The sequence below is a fragment of the Schistocerca cancellata genome, chromosome 3 (assembly GCF_023864275.1).
Source record: "Schistocerca cancellata isolate TAMUIC-IGC-003103 chromosome 3, iqSchCanc2.1, whole genome shotgun sequence".
In the NCBI taxonomy this organism is placed as follows: Eukaryota; Metazoa; Arthropoda; class Insecta; order Orthoptera; family Acrididae; genus Schistocerca; species Schistocerca cancellata.
The window spans coordinates 561,226,369-561,246,077 of record NC_064628.1 but is presented as its reverse complement, the minus strand read 5'-3'; the positions used below and the strand labels follow the sequence as shown (position 1 = coordinate 561,246,077).

Below are 19,709 nucleotides of genomic sequence, written 5' to 3'. Positions count from 1 at the left end.
CCTTCACTACTTCATCTCTCAAAGCTACCCACTCTTCTTCTACTGTATTTCTTTCCCCCATTCCTGTCAATTTTTCCCTTATGCTCTCCCTGAAACTCTGTACAACATCTGGTTCTTTCAGTTGATCCAGGTCCCATCTCCTTAAATTCCCACCTTTTTGCAGTTTCTTCAGTTTTAATCTACAGCTCATAACCAATAGTTTGTGGTCAGAGTCCACATCTGCCCCTGGAAATGTCTTACAATTTAAAACCTGGTTCCTAACTCTCTGTCTTACCGTTATATAATCTATCCGAAACCTGTCAGTATCTCCAGGCTTCTTCCACGTATACAGCCTTCTTTCATGATTTTTCAACCAAGTGTTAGCTATGATTAAGTTGTGCTTTGTGCAAAATTCTATCAGGCAGCTTCCTCTTTCTTTTCTTAGCCCCAATACATATTCACCTACTACGTTTCCTTCTCTCTCTTTACCTACTACCGAATTCCAGTCACCCACGACTATTAAATTTTCGTCTCCCTTCACTATCTGAATAATTTCTTTTATTTCATCATACATTTCTTCAATTTCTTCGTCATCTGCAGAACTAGTTGGCATATAAACTTGTACTACTGTAGTAAGCATGGGCTTCATGTCTATCTTGGCCACAATAATGCGTTCACTATGCTGTTTGTATTGGCTTATCCGCATTCCTATTTTTTTTATTCATTATTAAACCGACTCCTGCATTACACCTATTTGATTTTGTATTTACAACCCTGTATTTTCCTGACGAAAAGTCATGTTCCTCCTGCCAGCAAACTTCACTAATTCCCACTATATTAGTTATATATAATATATAAATAATTATAATGAATTATAACAAAACAAAAGTAAGGTTTTGCAGCCATTATCGTGTTGGAATTTGAATTTGGAAGGAATTTTGTGGTGGAGGCAGGTCAATAATAATAAATGATAATAATTAATAATAAATGATAATAAATAATAATAAATGATAATGAATGTTAATAAATGATAATCAATAATAATGAATAATAATAATAAAGACAAGTACAGTTTTGCATACATTATCCTGTTGGAATTCAAATTTCCTGTCATTTTTTTTTCTGGAGGCTTAGGTTAGCGGACATCGCACAATTGATCTATTTTCCCGCCATAATTCAAAATTGCCGCCATTTTTTCTGGAGGTTAGGTTAGTGGACATAGCACAATTGGCCTATTTTCCCCCAAAAATCCGCCATCTTGGATGATGTCATGCACTGTTGCCATGTCTACATCGCCGCCATCTTAAATAAATTTGGCAAAAATGGAGAGTGGGGCCACACGAACCTTGCCCTACTACTATCCTCTCGAGCTTTATTTGCCTGCCACGCCCTCTGTGGTTGATTGTCATCGGCATGTCCTATCCTAGGGTGGAAGGGGCTGTGTTACCCACCCACTAGACGACAGGCTGCCTCCGTCTCCTCATATCTTTGTCTGTGAATTGTGGCCAGCACCGTCCACTACTGTGTTGAGAGGAGTATAGTTCAGATCTTACCAGCCACTCATGGTTTTCCTTCACCAATATCTCTGTTTCCAGTATTCTTTACTGCAGGGTATTTATTCATCTGCACAAAAACCTGCAGAATGACGCAACACTGAATGAATATTCCTTTTACCTTCGCCCCCTTATTCAGTACCATAATTCATACTGATATCTTCCCTAGTTATGTCTCTAATTTGTTGTAAACTATAGATATCAATCATTCTTGGAGCTTTGTAGCAGCTCCTGTACGTTACTCCTCCGATTAATGTCGTTTCAGTGTCCCTTAATTTTAATATTCCCATCTCAAGGTCTAAATTTGGTTCCCTTAGCCAATGTGCTGCTAAAATTGAAGGTATCACTAACCTTTCTCACACTAATAAACCAATATTACGTAACTGGTTACCAAATCCCAGATATGCAGGAATGGTTACAGTTTGTTACCCCAGCGCATTCAGTATTTGTGTCTTTGCCAGTGGGAGAGTATTAATATATCCAAACACCTGCCTTTTTGTTTTCTCACTGTTAATATCTAACAGTAACCCACAATTATTCTCTCTATTTACCAACGGGAACTGAAGATTTGTAGCTAAAAATTTCATTATTTCTTTTCTCAGTCTCTTCCTACAATTCACGTGGCGCATTATGTGTGTATGACATGTTAACCGTTATGCTATGAAATTTTTTGCCCGGGAAACTCATAATCCCTCGACTTTATGTATTTGTGTGTCGCCTTCTGTCCCTTCTATTCGATTAGTTAGCGTTTTCGAGTATGTTAGAGGGCCATTCTCCCTCATGCTCCCTCGCACTTCATCTAACGAGCGTTCTTTCAGTATATTTCTATTCTTGAGAAAGATAGTTCTTATTCAGTGGTGCCAACCAGCGCTATCATAATTATCTCTTCACTTAGGAACGGTAGGTATTCAGAATTCGTATGGTTGTGTCTTTCTCGTTCAAGATCTGATGTAGCTACCATGCTCTATCCGACTGCCAGGGTAATCTCGTCTGTGTTTCTAATAGGGAATAGTAAATTTCGTGCAAAAATTCTCAGAGAGTGCACCTATCTCCTTTCCGATCAGAACGAATCTTTGAATTTCTCGGCATATTAAGGAAATATTTGATGTATGTCCTAAGAGCTTAACCTGTCCATCAAAATTTTGCACCGCAGAATTATTGAGTTCACAGTCGTCGATCCAAATTATTGTAACACAGAATTGGGAATTTTTGTAAGCTGTCAAATATTCTGCTCAGGGCAACCGGTTCGTGCGGTAGCGTTCTCGCTTACCGCGCCCGGGCTCCCGGGTTCGATTCCCGACGGGGTCAGGGATTTTCTCTGCCTCCTGATGACTGGTTGTTGTGTGATGTCCTTAGGTCAGTTAAGTTTAAGTAGTTCTAAGTTCTAGGGGACTGATGACCATAGCTGTTAAGTCCCATAGTGCTCAGAGCAATTTTTTGAGCCAGGACAACCGGTTGTTGGTTCTAGAATAGACTATTTTTCCCTTCTCTGCTTCCATTCCTCTGTTGGTTACCGTTTTCCAGACTTTTACTTTGATTTCGCAGACTTTTCTTTCTCTGATAATTTCAATTGACCTGAGCTTAAGCGTCCACATCTCTGTTTCGCAATTTCCTGCATTTTTAGCTCCTGTACCTTATGTGCGTCTTGAATGCGTCCAGCTTCAGCGTTCACAGTGTTCCTAATGCCTTGTTATATGCCACCAGTTTCACAGAGATCCATCCAGTTTCGTTCGACACCAGCGCAAGAATATTCAACAGGCTTCGCTGTGTAACATTCGCTGCCACATGCCAGGGCACCACAGCTTTTCAGCCGAGAGAACCTCTTACTGCAGCAATTTTACTCATATTGTCTACACTGTCACCGATTTGTTTCCATCTTTCTGGTACATATTGCGTAACTTTCGTAGCATGTAACATGCTTGTTGCCAAAGAAGACCTGACCGGTGTGATGACTAATTTTGATTTTTGGGGAGTTAGTTAGTTACATGTTACATAGGTCATTTGAACAATTCTCTTGTCGAACTGAAGTGGAACGAGGCAATTTACAGGAATGCATACTATATCTTCAGTGTCAGCATTAATGGCAACTTTAATTTTAGTAGTAGTCATGTTATTACACTTAAAAATGACGTATTTTTTAAAATTCTTCTCAGGTTACTATTTTTAATAGAAATTTGGCCTTGGGATACAAAAGGCTGTCCAGGGATAATGATCTTAGGTTAAATTGAAAACTTGCTCTATTACCTTTCAAACAAATTATGGTATAGAGCAAATGATCAAATGTTTTTGTTGCTGGATATTAGACTCCTTTCTGAGCCCTTGACAGCATTAATACGTCATTTCTTCATCTTGTGTTATATGTCCTGATATCATTAATTTTCTAAAACTCTGATGGATTATTTATGACGAATTTCAATAGCGAATATGTGTAATGTGACGGTGCAATTAAAATGTCGGGGACCTTAAAGACGACCACGGCTGAACAGTATGTATTATTCTTACTCTACCTTTTCTGCTAAAATTACTTTCTTTCTAAGTGATGACTTACCCCAAAAAATTATTCTGTAAGGCATTATTGAGTTGAAATATATTACTTATGTCAGCAAGTTGTTTTGTTTCCAAGTCTAGCAATCACATGGAGAGCAAAAGCAGCTGAACTAAATTGTTTGAGAAACTTAACAATATGCGTCTTGCAGTTCAAGTTTTCATCAATATGTACGCTCAGAAATCTGGAGCGTGTACCCTACTCACTGACTCCTGTTCACGCTCTGCATCATTTGTTGGTATGACTCTGTTTGTTGCACGGAACTGAATATAGTGCGTTTTCACAGAGTTTCACGCGAATCTATTTTCAGAGAACCACATAATAATTCTTTCGAGAACATCATTAACATATTCTTCTGTTGCTTTGTCTCTAACGTGACATATTGTGACATGAATAACGTCTGCAGAATTTCAGTTTTCTCTGCTAAACATCGAGTCGATTCAAAACTGAATCCTGTGGGACTCCTTTCATTATTTCTCCCCAGGCAGTAAAACTTTTTATCTTTCCAACATTTTCTGAACTATTCTATATTTTTTTGCGTTCGGTTTGTTAACTATTATTCAAACAAGTTACCTGTAAAACCACCAGTTACATAAAAGTTGCAGTCAAATATTTGGAAAGGATCACAAAGATTACCAGCTGGCGCTGTTTTATTATTTAACACTTTTAACAGTTAGTGGATGAATATGTAAATTTCGTTACCCATACATTAACCTTCTGGAATCCAAACCGTGGTATCCTAAGCAAATTGTTTCTACTTAAAATTGAGACTACTGTTGAGTACATTAATTTTCGAATATTTTGAAAAAAGATGTCACTAAGGAAATTCCATGATTTTTGTTCAAGTTATTTTGGTCACCTTTATTTCACAGAAGAATCTAGTGGGATTTCTCACGTTTGATTGATTCCAAGTTTAATATCGAAACAATGAGTTAGAGTCAAAATCAACAATAATTCAGGCAAAACCTTTGACTGCAGCAGTTATTTTACAACTGTCTCTGAAAGTATCATACATTAGATACATTCAAACTTCGTGGCAGATTAAAACTGTGTTCCGGACCGGGACTCGAAATCGGGACCTTTGCCTTCCGCGGGCAAGTGCTCTACCAACAGAGCTGCCCAAGTACGACTCAGGCCCGTCCTCACAGCTTTACTTCTGCCAGCACCTCGTCTCCTACCTTCCAAACTTAACAGAAGCTCTCCTGCGAACCCTGCAGAACTAGCACTCCTGAAAGAAAGGATATTGCCGAGACATGGCTTAGCCACAGCCTGGGGGATGTTTCCAGAATGAGATTTTCACTCTGCAGCGGAGTGTACGCTGATATGAAACTTCCTGGCAGATTAAAACTGTGTGCCGGACCGAGACTCGAACTCGGGACATTTGCCTTTCGGAGGCAATTGCTCTACCAACAGAGAACACTTGCCCGCGAAAGGCTAAGGTCCCGAGTTCGAGTCTCGGTCCGGCACACAGTTTTAATCTGCCAGGAAGTTTCATATCAGCGTACACTCCGCTGCAGAGTGAAAATCTCATTCTGGATTAGATACGTTGTTCTCAATGGAAACCATTACAGAGAAGTTAACATTTTTGCACATGAAGAATTTATGCACTAGTGATAGTGTAAATTTTTAGTTAAACATTCATTAGTTTAGGTACTCATAAGTGACTGCTATATACAATTTATCCATAAGTGAACATTTATTAAAAATTTCAAAACTAAATTTTAGCAAAACATCACTTCTCTATCATCTTGTTGCACCACAACACTATTTCGGTTACATTGTTTGTGACCCAGTTTCACACCGGCTCATGAAAATACTTTTTATGTTGGTAGTTCAACAACGACATCCAGAATTTCGAGCCGACTGATGCCTTTGTCAGAAAAGTTGTTGAAGTCTCCAACGTACCAATTTACTACTACGAGTTCGACTACAGGGGAGAGAATGTCAACAAGACTCAATGGGGTAAGTAAAATGGCTTGTTAACTTGTTTTTGAATGCATTTAATCTTTATGTGTTCCGTTTATAGCTCAATACGGTATGTAGAATATTGAAATATAATGCTGAATCATTTTACTGACAAAGATACTGGCCGCGTGGTTAAAGTCGCCACGTCACGGATTGCGCGGCCTGTTCCGCCGGAGTTTCTACCCCTCCCTCAGGCATGGGTGTGTGTTTTATTCTTAGAATAAGTTTGTTTAAGTTATTTTAAGTAGTGTGTAAGTATAGGGACCGAGGACCTTAACAGTTTGGTCCTTTAGGAATCCACACACATTTGAAAATTTGAACAAAGATACCTCTGTACTTACTGCAGTAATTTACAGTGACTGGAGAGAAATGAAACTTAATGTAGTTCCCTTTTCTGATGAACTTCTAAATCACTTATCTTGAATTCGAATCATCAGAACCAAAATTTATGGTCGGCCGAAGTGGCCGCGCGATTCTGGCGCTGCAGTCTGGAACCGCGAGACCGCTACGGTCGCAGGTTCGAATCCTGCCTCGGGCATGGATGTGTGTGATGTCCTTAGGTTAGTTAGGTTTAACTAGTTCTAGGTTCTAGGGGACTAATAACCTCAGCAGTTGAGTCCCATAGTGCTCAGAGCCATTTGAACCATTTGAACCAAAATTTATGCTGTCTTTCAATGGAGAGATGTCTTCCTTTAAATTCTAAATCTCTCCATAATGTGAGCATGTAATACTCTCTACTATTTCTCGCATCAGGACGCCGCTCTGGGTGACAATCTAGGTGAGGGATGGTGAACCAATGAGACCTATGCCACTGAAGGTACGCGACCAAGTGTATTGGGCACAGCATTAAATGAGGAATTTATTTAGGCATACCTAACCGAAATAATTCATTTGTTCATCTACATTAGAAATCATTGTACCGAAGTTCATCGTGAATGAGCTGTTGGTGCCTAGGCATCATACAAATTGCAGAAGACATAGCTTCAGTCATGTTAACTCACTGTGAGTCACATACTGTAAACTAGTCAGTTACCTTAAATTTTAAAATTTTGAAAAATATGCTTATTGTTTTTAATGCATTCTTGTAACTGAATCCATATAAGTTCTAAATTTTTCAGTTAAATGTAACCCAAAAATATAAGTCTCAGTAGTAGTTGTAATTTTCTACAATCTATGTCTATTCAGCGTTCAGGGCCATACTTACACATCAGTTTATCTCTTTAAAACCTATTTTGAGGGTAAAGGTCAACAACAAAAACATTGAATGAAATTTTCATTTTTTAAAATTTTCTTTGCGATGGTAATGAAGTCGGTAGTACGTTATTGAAAGTGAGTTGATAACGCTAAGAGGGTGCTAAAACGTATTTTCAGGTTCTGGACCCTGCTTACACATCTGTGCCTCTTCAAAAAGTACGTCGTTAATATTATCCAACAACAATTAATGAATTTTTGTTTCCTTTATCTTTTTTGGAAGCCCTAAACTACCCATTCCCCCCTCCCCTCCCCTGCACTTGGTAATGCGCGTTATTGAAAATTCCTCGGTATTGTTAGGGTCAATAAAGGGAATAAAACGTCTTGTGTTTTATATTCCAGGACCATGTTATGTCGAATATTGTCTATAGAGGGACGCTGTGTAACAAATTACATATCTCTTGGCAAAAACCGAACCAGAGCAAAAGGAATTCGTTCTATTTGCTATTAAAGACTGGTTGTATGTGCTATTAAAGACTGGAATAGACAGTTGACATCTGCGATTAAGTATATTAGCAAGAACTGTCATACCAGTGCCTCAAGTTTCTTGGCTGCAAATGTCATTACCGGTATGGTAAACCTTTTGTCGACTGGTTATTTCTGAAGGAAGCATGCGCCAATTGGTTTCTGAATATTCGAAAATGAAAATAAGGTGACTGAAAGCATTAAAAATATTCATTTACCGAGAAACACAATGACAGACAAAATCATGAAACTGGCGGAAACTGTAAGTAACAAGTGACATCAGGTACTCTCCTCATATTTCTCTGTCTATTGACGAAAGTACACATGTAACTAAATCTGCCGGTTTAGCTATATTTGCTTGATATTGTTCTGTAAACAATATCAACGAAGAATTAATTGTCGTAAAGTAGTTGCTATCAACAATTAATGGCAGAGATATTTGTGCGGCTGTTAAAAATTCCCTTAGTGAAACAAAGATAGCTTTAAGCTACATTGCTTTAGTAATGAATGATGATGCCCCTAATACGGTGGGCTAAAATAATGATTTTATTAATTTACTCCTGGCACATATTGGACATTCTATTTTTTAATTCCACTACGTTATACATCCACAAACCCCATTATGCAAAGTGTGATTTCGTTTCCCTGGTAATATAATGGCCGTAGTTACAAAAGTAGTGAACCATATACATCGCATGCATCTAATGAAAAGGTTTGGACACGTTGTTATTTGAAGTCAGTTTGGCGTACAGTGGCTTGCTGATGTATAACAATGTTCGCTGGTTGAGCTGCAGCCAGAAATTTCAAAGATTTGTGATTTATATGAGAAAAAGAGGCCTTTTGTACCAAATGAGGGAAAATTGTGCAATATTGACAATAAATTGATGTTAAGTGTCTTACAATATTGATTTTTGTTACGGATATGTGTCAGAATTTCAATCATTTGAACGTAAAGCTTCAGGGCACAAGCAAAACTGTTTTTATCCCAGATATTATTCACTCTCTTGAGGATAAACAGCATGTTTTCAGTCACGTTATTGTTTCCAAAAACTACAAATATTGCACAAATTTGAAATAAAATTACCAGCTGTGTGGATTTACATGAAAAGTCATAACAAGAATAGCTGGCTGGGGAATTTTCTTTCTTAATACATTTTTCATTCGTACAGTTTTCATCCGAATTTTCTCAGATCAAGTAGTTGCCGGAAACACTACAATTTATTATGTATCTAGACGTTACTTCACTGGTTAACTAGACATGTGTAAATTTGATAAGTTGGAAATTGAAGAAACTGGAATTCCGTTGATTGATGTCCGGTTTAGTTCAATATGGCGTAAAAATTTGTCGAAGCAAGAAAACAATTGCAAGTAAACATGAGAGACTAGCAGTCAATACGAGGAAAAAATGACATTAAACTGATGGAAATTTGAAATTAAACTCCGGACCAAAAGCTGGTGTTTCCTGTCCTGGCAATATTTTCCGGTTCCTACTTCTATGAGTTATTAATACATGAAATGAATAACCTTCGCTAGGAAATTATTTGTCAGATAACTCGAGTTCATCTTACATTCTGCAACAAGTTGCGAAGTATGCACGTAATATAAATTACTTGTCATCGAATTTGCAACGCCAGAACTCACTATTATTTTTCTTTCACTTGGATAAAACAAAATGTTTGTTTTGTTACTGTATGAAATATTTATTTCTCGTTGCAAATAAAGGGTGTTAACATGGAAATATTACGTTTTTTCATTAAACAGCAGTGCCCAAATTTCTATGCACCGTCACATCTTAAAACTTGAATGCATTCATGCACTATGATACATCTAAAGACGCACAAAATAACAAAAAAATTGCATGTAGATGTACAAAGGTACGGAATTTCCGCTCTTGGTGGCAGTCTAGAGTCTAGGCTGAGTGGCAGTATCCAGTTTCGGACTCTCCTCTCTCTCATTAGCACGAGAAACGTGATGCAGACTCATTTCAGTCATTACGTTAATCCCCTTTCTACACAGGGATCAGCTGAGAAAATCTACGTGAAAAATGAAGAGGTAAGTCTTACGTCCGGAGTTAACCGGTTCGGTCAGTTTATCAGTCGCCGGTAACAGTCGTCATACAAACTTATTGTAATTCTTATCTACAGCTTGGTGTTATAAAAACAATAGTTTCTTTATTTTATGGGCAGAAAACGGAAATACTATTGTCATGTTAACCGAAGGGAAGACTTTGTAGTCGCCAGCCCGTGTCGACTACGTCCAAAGGATTGGACCAAGACTTTATTCATGTTACATCTATGGATTGATGTTAAATTTTGTTGGATGCGATCATAGGCGCTTCAGTCAGTCACATTGGAGCTAGCTGACTGTAGCTCACAACAGAAAGCATTCAATTGTAATGAAATTGCAATTTAGGCAATAGAATTTCGAATCAATATGAATTGTTCCTCGTATAGGTCTCTTCATCCCTGCACATGGATTACACTTATTTATATTCAAAATAATGTTTTCTCTTTTAATGGCAGGTAAGAGAGTGGCCATTTTTATTGTGCCAGTGAGATTGTTACATTACTGCTAGCATTTACGTACTTGTTATGCAGTATGAAAACAATGGAATAGTAAAACCAGACATCGCCTATAGGGGACGCATCGACTGTTGTAACTAACGTCCAAACACACTTACATGTCGAGTATTATTTGGATTGACCCGTTCCTCACATCAGACGGTAGCAACCGCGAATCTTTATTGCCCTGGTGGCAGCAGCATCCTAGTTAAAGACAGTTCGACACCATCGCTAACACACTTTACATACGATGCTAGTTTTTCACTAGCGAAACCGGTCAACCTAAATCAAATAATACGTGACTTGTGGTTGTGTCCTGTGCATATTCTGAAGTAAAGTGGACACAATTTTCAGCACGAAGTTGAACAGAATTTTATGGAACAGATGAAGTGCATGATGTACAGGACTGACAGAAATAGCCTAAAAATCTGCTAAGCGTGTTGCACGGTAGGTTGTGGTGAGAAATAACCTGTAAAAAAAAAGTCGGTACGTTTCACGTTTCCTAGTTAATTAGTTTTGAAGCTATCCAATTAGATTGTTGCAGGAGCCAAGATAAAGTTATATGGTAGTGCACGAGAGTGCTCAGCCTTTGGATCGGGTTCAATCCTTACTACCATCCCATCTCCAGTTTTTGAGTCACTTACTTGTTCGATTTTAGGAGACCAAACGAAGAATACTTTTATCGATAGCGTCTCTGGTGGGCCGCTTGAATCTGCACGCACAACGGGCTGATTGGCTAATTCCAAAGCTAATTAATTTTGCGCAACGTATCTAATTTTTCTTAACAATTATTTCTCAGCACAACCTGCTCTGCAACATCCTTAGAAGCTTGTCAGGCTGTTTCTGACCACTCTGTATAATTGTTAGCATTACAGAGCTGTACAATATTGGAGTCTGACTCCACTCTCTGCTGAATTCTGAATCTCTGAATAGTACGACATTGAATTAAAGACGACCTGGATGTATTTCCCCAGATTCTGAATCCAAACGGGATAAGTGCGTGTCCAGAAGGAACCAGAAGTTATTATCGATCAGCCATATCCCTGTTATTCTCAATTGGTGATAAGTAACACGAATGGGGAACATCAAATGCGGCATGTGTGGCTGTTTGAAGAAGGATTTCATACTCGCAGGGCCCTCTTTACAGACTGTACGCTGCTAATCCGGGGTGGTGGGGATTATTCAGTTTCATTTCATCTTGTGACAACCTTTCAAGATATCTGGTATATGAATTGTGGTGCAACGCCTAATTTTCTCTACAGATTACATTCAATATATAAATATAAGTGTCGAGACAATCTTGCAGAGCATGATGTTGTTGTTGCTGTGGTCTCCAGTCCGAAGACTGGTTTGACGCAGCTCTCCAAGCTGTAACCTGTACAAGCATCTTCATCTTCCAACAACTACTTCAACCTACACTGAAGCGCCTAAAAAACTGGTACAAGCATGCGTATTCAAATACAGAGATCTGTAAACCGGTAGAATACGGCACTGCGGTCGGCAACGCCTGTATAAGACACCAAGGGTCTGCCGCAGATGTTAGATCGGTTACTGCTTCTACAATGGCGGGTTATCAAGATTTAAGTAAGTTTGAATGTGATGTTACAGTCAGCGGACGACCAATGGGGCACAGCATCTCCGAGGTAGCGATTACGTGGGGTGTTTCCAGTACGACCATTTAACGAATGTGCCGTGAATATTCTGAGGTGTGGGGTTGATCTGTCATTCTGTTATTTTGCACAACGAATTAATATGAGATGTACCTTTTACCCTGTGGCTCCTGCAAGATGCAATTTCCACCCCCACACTACTACAGAAGTTAGAGAGAAGTTCCTAACGTTCTAAAGAGAAATACCTGAAAAACTTTCAGCAATAAATATCTTCTGGAGTTGTCCGCTGTAAGGAAATGACACAAAAATTCGCAAAAATTTCTTACGTAACTAGTGGGATACTTGGGTACTGGAGTAGTGCTAGTTAGTGTAAGAAAAACATGAAACTAACGAAATTTATGATTTATTTTGCAAAAATTCTGAAAATCACAATTTCACTTTTCGTTATGAATTGAACAAGTTATATCCTAGTTCTTTTCGGAATGTGAAGTTACCTCTCAAGGATAGGATTTGCTAATGAAATTTCTATACAGAGTTTAAGATGAGTGAATGGCTGAGAGGCGCACCTACTCAACTTGAATAATTATCCTTTAGAATGTTGCTGGGTATGGTCGAGGCTGTCTTGTGTGAAATGCAGCAAAGTGTACTGTTGTGGAGGAAATATGGGGCTCGCAATAGCTGTAGTACACAATACCATAAGCTGCGATGACTGCTGTCTGCACCGCTCGCTGCTGACAAATAAGATAACTCTCGTTCTATCTGGATTGCCCTTCGCCAATCGAACTCTCCCTATGCCTTGATGAAGTCAAGGATTCCTATTTGCCCCTAGTCTAACAATTGGCGTGTTACACCGGTCAGATAATTAGTCCACTGCAATGCCACTCAAAATTCGCTCGCAGGCGTTTAACTATAACTCTGTCCATTCACACCGCACAATAAGTAAGTCGGCCAACACAATGAACAACGCTTAATCACGAGGACTCAATATAGAGTAGCACTTCGATTCGCTCTCGACAGAGGTGCTCTCCCAGTGAAGTACTGTGGAGAGACTTGTTCCTCACCCTAAGAGCGACAACGGAACGGCGCCTCTCCATGCCAGACATGAAGGGGTATATCTTTCGATCTCTTCCATTATACCTTCAGCTCAAGGCGTCAGAAATATCGTCTGCCAATCAGCATTGCTCTTCTAAAACGGGAGAATGACGTTTTGCTTAAGGCGACCAATCCGGAAATCTGTAACATTGGCGTTTGGCATTTGCTGTCTCCCTGTGAAAATATCTGAAACTGCATGCTATGTGTAAAGAATGCATAGGCTGGCCGCTCCCACACAATGTAGCGGAATTTGCTTTTAAGCAGAATTCCGGGTCGTTCCCCCTTTCACTCGGGCACCCGCTGTCCGCTCCACGGGCAGTCATCTTGGCGTTTGGTGTTGACTCGTCCTCTGAAGGGACTGGCGCCCCGTTGTGCGGTTTGCATCTCCTGAACTAAAAACTCCTGTGACCGTCGTGTCTGGAATGTATGTGTGTACGCCAGCCTCAAGCATTTCAACCATGGTGCGCACTTGCGATTTATTAGTTATTTGCATATCGTTTACATGAATTCATATAACATTTACTTTATCTTATCGAGTTTAGGTTTGAATGAAGCGTCTTGATGTGAGGAATATGGTTTTGAGGGCAGAATATGTAAGCAATGAAGGTCAGGAGACCAAGACGTCTTACAATATCACGAATCCAGTAAAACATCAAATCTCCAACGTCGCTGCGACCTGAAAAAGATCCTGCAAGAACAGAGCCAACGACGACCGAAGACAATAATTCAACGTGACAGAAGTGCAACCCTTCAGCAATACTGGGTCATCAACTGGGCCATCACAAGTGTCAGCGTGCAAACCATTCACACACTGACCCTTGATGACTGCACCACACAAAACTGTATGCCTTTTCTGCGCCCGTCAATACCGACATTCGACTGTTGATGACTGAAAACATGTTGCCTGGTTGGGCAACTCTCGTTTCAAATTGCACCGAGTGGATGTACGTGTAACACCACCTTCCTAGAGCTTCAGTTCTCTTCTTGTCCGCTGGCCGGTGTGGCCGTGCGGTTCTAGGCACTTCAGTCTGGAACCGCGTGACCGCTATAGTCGCAGGTTCGAATCCTGCCTTGGGTATGGATGTGTATGATGTCCTTAGGTTAGTTAGGTTTAAGTAGTTCTAAGTTCTAGGGGACTGATCACCTCAGATGTTAAGTCCCATAGTGCTCAGAGGCATTTGAACCATTGTTTTCTTCTTTCCCAAACTGTTTGTTGTGTATGTCTCATGTCCGTACATAGCTGCACTACAGACAAATATATTCAGAAAAGACTTCCTAACACTTAAGTCTGTGGCCAGTAAACGCACCAGACATGAACATTATTGAGCACACCTGAGACGTCTTGGAATGTGCTGTTCTGAAACCCTTTACTTGTCATTGCCAGTCTTCATTTTATATCCCCACTACATCGAACATCATCAGTTTTTTGCTGCGCAATTAGCAAAACTCATCCACTGTCTTGTTTTATAATTTAATCCTCCCAGTATAACCTGATTTAATTTGATTACTTTCCTTTATCTTCGTTTTGCTTTTGCTGATTTTCATCTATGCCCTCCTTTCAAGACACTGTCCATTCCTTTCACCAGCTCTTCAAAGTGTTTAGCTGTCTCACAGAATTGCAATGTCATCGACAAACCTCAAACATTTATTTCTGCAGGGAGAAATTCCTATTCCAGATTTTTCTTTGGTTTCCTTTACTGCTTGCCCAGTGTACAAAGTGCATAACATTGGGGATAGGCTACAACCCTATCTCCCTCTATTCTCAACAACTGCTTCCCTTCAGGCCTCTAGAGTCTCGTAACTGCCGCCTGGTTTCTGTACAAACTGTAAACTGCCTTTTGCTACCTGAATTTAGCCACGCCTGCATTAGAATTTCAAAGAAAGTGTTTCAGTCAACATTGTCAAAAACTTTCTCTAAGTCTACAAATGATATAAACGTAGGTTTCCCTTTCCTTAACCTATCTTCTAAGATGAGTCGCAGGAGCAGTCTTGCCTTGCGCGTGCATTCAATTATCCGTAATCCTCACTGATCTTCCCCGAGGTCATCTACTACCGGTTTTTCGAGTCTTCTGTAAAGAATTCTGTTTAGTATTTTGCAACCGTAACTCATTAAACTTATTGTTCGTTAATATTCCCAGTTGTCAGTACCAACTTCCTTTTTCTCCATAGGTCTTTTTAATTTATCTATAGGCGGTATAATTCTCTCCTGTAGTGAGTTATGCCCCTAAATACATACATTTGTCCACTTGTCATTCCTCCTTAACCATTTTGCACTTCCTGTCAGGATCATTTTCTAGACGTTTGTGTTCCCTTTGGCCTTCTTCATTTGCTGCATTTTTATATTTCCTTCTTTCATCGGTTAAATTCAATATCTTCTACGTTATCCAAGATTTCTGGTAGGCCTTGTCTTCTTACCTATTTGATTGTCTGCTTTCGTCGCTATTTCATCAAAGCCACACTTTCGGAGAATCATCACACATTGTCTTCTATGACGCTCAATAATGTTGTCTGTCATACTACTGCCGCCATAGTAGTTGCTAACACTTACACAAGCTTCTGTACGTGACTGTTCCCATTCATCATGTCAAACGACGAAGTTCATTTACTGGTTACGCTGTGGGCCGTCGTCGCTTGTGAACAATGGAAGTCGAAGACGTGGCATGTGTTGTACCGGTCCAGGTCACAGTAGAGTGCTTGGAATCATCTATGTAGACAGGTCTACAACCGTCACAGTGCTCCGGTGTATAACCGTCACTGTGGACAAGGATGTTCTGCCCATTACAGCCATGTAGACTAGAGTCTATATCCATAATAGTGGATAATGATTTGCAACCTTACTATCCTCAGTTAGTTAGCTTACTGCGAGGGCTATTGGGATAGGAAGTTCTGTTCGGTCACGAAATCAAAACCACAGTGAAAATAAAAAAAAAATATTGGGAGTAGTTAGCTATACCTTACAGCAATTTCTCTACATAGTCGCCGCTCCGTCTTAGACTTTTGTTGTAGTGTTGTACCAACTTTTCCAATACCCTTGTCATAGTAGGGGGTCGCCTATGCTTTCCGCCAATTCTCTACGCACGTCTACAGCTGGTTTCCGTGTCAACATGTCTTCATAGCAAGCGGTTCATGTAAGCAGAAATGAAACTCAGGACGACCCTGTTACGGGCTGTCTTGAGGGTGATCAAACACTTCCCATCGAAAACGCTGCAGGAACATATTAACTGCCTCTGCAGAGTGCGGCTGAGAATTGTCATGAACGAAACGCTTGGAAATTATGTTATGTGGGCTGCACCATCTCGGCGAAATTTCTACCAGGCCCTTATTCTTGGCGGGGAACTGTTTTCTAGGCGTCTTTACGTGCTCACAGCGCACGCAGAATTGAAAAGAGCGAAGTATCGCGATCGAACGGCATACTAGAGGCACTACCCAACACATTTGTCCGAAAATTCATCGGATTTTGTCCGAAACTTCATCATATTTTCACATTGGTTTCCATTTCGCGACCGATCGGCTTTCCGAATAGCCCTCGTATGTCATCATCGTAGCGCCGACTTGTATAGCGCATCATCGAACCGTTTTCTAGTGTTCTATTAGTAATTGCATTCTGAACGAAAACGATGCACTACGAGGTATTATAGAAAAGAGAGAGGTTCATTCCACCTAGACGTAATAATGTTAATCGCTGTACGAAACATAGATACAGTGAAATTATGTGTAAACTGTCTGAGTGGACACAAAACGGAAATATGGTATTCATGTGTCAGGCGGACATGATCTGGTATTTCTCAGGAATAATACTACCTACACAAAACTTACAGGATGAAGCGCATCGGCGAATATTCAGATATTCTAAGTCAATAGAGAAGCTAGAGGAATTCCTTTGGTATAGTCCTAGTGTATGTATCACAACACTGTTAACAAAGTGACGCTCATTTATTCGAGCTTTATACGAAATGTAGTCGATCATATAATAGTAAATTTCTATCACACATTACGCTCTATAAGTTCTAAGGGCTAACGACAGTATTGAAAAATTTGACGTTGGACGCCATTATGTTATCAACTTTAATAACGCATGAATATCGCCTTTTACATTTCATTATACTAAGGAAAAGTGATTGTTACACGTCTATTGTAAGCTCAGAATCTACTGACAGCAGAAAACCGACTGTACAGAGTGCTGTTTTGACCGATGTTTGTATGATGTTGCAGGGGTAACACACAACGGTGAACTGCCTTTCCTCTTCCTGAGGAACGGCGTGAACTACAATCTGGATCCAAATTCCGAGGAGGACCGTGTACGAAGGCATTTCCTGCATATCTGGACCAACTTTGCCAAACATGGGTAAGAGCGTGTACTTATGAAATGGAAAAGTGCAGAAAATGCACCCTTAATTCAGTGTGACCTCGGCTGGCTGTTAAGCACATAGTAACAAATGTGTAACCGTAATTCATCAAAGAAATCAATAGCTGCAAGTACGCTTTAGCAGTATTGGGATTTCACGAGGTTTTGTTGAACAAATAATCGGTTTGTTCTTAATAATGAAACATAAGGCTTAGCGAGGAAACAGGTAAGTGAATTGGTCTTGACCTAGGCACAGTTTTTTGTGAGACATAGTTAAGATCAAATGCGTATTATATAATACAGGGTGATTATAGTTAAATTTCCAAAACTCTGTAGAAATAACACCACTGGTCAGAATGATGTCATATTGCAGCGGAATATTATCCGAGAGAGGGTCAAACATATGGCAGAAGAAAAAAAATAGCGTGAAAATTGATCAATAGATGGCGCTGTGTGTGTCAGAATACGTAAATGAAAGCACCTGCCATGGGCACGACCAATTGAAGTTGGGATAAGCACGCCAGGTACATGGCTTTTCTCCTTTCGTGTCTGCGACGTTCACAATGACTGTCTTAATGCAGGATCTCGCTGTGCTTGTAGAACTGTATTACAAGAATGATGACTGTGCACACATCCCTCTGCAGAAGTTCTGGACACTGAAGAGTTTGAAAAAAGGCATTGGTCCGATGACTGCCTGGCTCTGGAGAAAATGATAAGGAAATTCGAAAAGAGGGGTTCTTTTGGTGTGCAACCTGGTAGAGGGAGGAAACGAATTGATTCGGCGTTAGTGGAAGCAGTGGCCACAGCAATGCAGAAGCAGAGGAGTGGTGGTGGGCACGGAGATTTTCCCGAACATTGGACATACCCGTGAGCACGGTGCGTAAAATCCTACGAAACATTCTTCTTTGCCATCCATTCAACATTACCCATTCTCTTGCTGGCAGGTCAACAAGAGGCATCCTGTTGACCTGCCATCAAGAGAGACCTTTTCTTTAGAATTTCTTGCTCTCATGGAAGCGGACAATGATTGGCTGTGGAAGATTTTGTTGACAGACGAAGCCCACTCCCATCCGACAGGATATATCAATACACAGAATTGTTGAATATGGGTAACGGAAAATCCACACGCAAATGAAACACTACCACTTCGTCCTGAAAAGGTCACTGTGTGGTGCTGGTTTACGGCATCATTTATCATAGGGCTATATTTTTTCGTAGAGACAGGTGCTTCCGGTCCTGTTACCTGTACCGTCAGAGGTAAGCGCTATGAGTGTCTTTTGCGTAACAACATTATTCCAGCTATCCAACAGCGTGGATGTATGGATGGGATCATGTTTATACAAGATGGCGCCCATCCGCGCATTGCAAATCGGTTAAGCAACTGCTGAAGCTGAAATGCTAGTATTATCAGCCGCCATTTCCCTACAGCTTGGCCGTCCCGATCACCTGATCTTAATCCGTGTGACTTCTGGCTCTGGGGCTATCTGAAAGGTGTCGTGTTAAGTTTTCCGATGGCAAACTTATCTGCAGTGATGGCACGCTTTGCGCAAAACATTCTGAACGTGATCCCGGAAAAATTTCGATCAGTTGTGGAACATGCTGTTTGTCGCTTTCAGTTTGTTGCAGAAAACGGTGGACAGCATATTTGACATGTTTTGCGCCAGTTACACGGAAATGAATAATAAGATTTGATTTTGATTTATGCTCTTTTGCCCCCAGGACAACTAAAAACCGATGTGTTTGATGCTTTTTGTGCGGTTTTTGACCTCGGGACAATTAAAAACCGATTTTTCCCATCCGATGTGATACGACCTTGCCGTGGTGGTTGGGTTTACGTAACTAACAGTATCGCACCGGTACACTCATTCACACTGAGTAGTACAGTTTGTTTAACATCAAACGTACATCTTCGGTATTGTATAATTCATTTGTCATTTGTAGTCCACCACTATTAAATTATGATGCTTACGGCGCCATCTATTGCTACATTCTGTAACTATTTTGTTTTATTCTGCCATACGTTTACCCACTTCTCCGATAATATTCCGTTGCAATTTGATGTCCTTCTGACCAGTGGTGTTATATCTACAGCGCTTTAAAAGTCAAACTTTAATTATAATCACGCTGTATACATCAGTTCAAAAAATCTGCACACGTCTAATTCATAAATTTATCATAGGAATTCAGCCAAACTTATTGCAAGATATGAAGTCTTGACCTTGGTTAAATTCTAGACGACAAGAATGCTATGCGACGAGTCACAATCACGACCTTGGATTGTGTCGGACAGCGAGTTTTGCAAGGTTCTAAAAGTGTTATTTCAACCTAGCCATAAGGACTTGT

At 40.1% G+C, this 19,709-nt stretch overlaps 1 protein-coding gene across 1 annotated transcript in view; it reads left to right on the top strand.

Moving 5' to 3' along the window:
- LOC126176804 (juvenile hormone esterase-like) overlaps positions 1-19,709 on the top strand; it is a 136,666-nt gene that overhangs the window by 106,350 nt on the left and 10,607 nt on the right. Inside the window, exons 9-10 of the mRNA XM_049923984.1 lie at positions 5,910-6,039; positions 17,234-17,366. Coding sequence (XP_049779941.1) covers positions 5,910-6,039; positions 17,234-17,366 — 263 coding nt within the window. The remainder of the gene's footprint in view (positions 1-5,909; positions 6,040-17,233; positions 17,367-19,709) is intronic.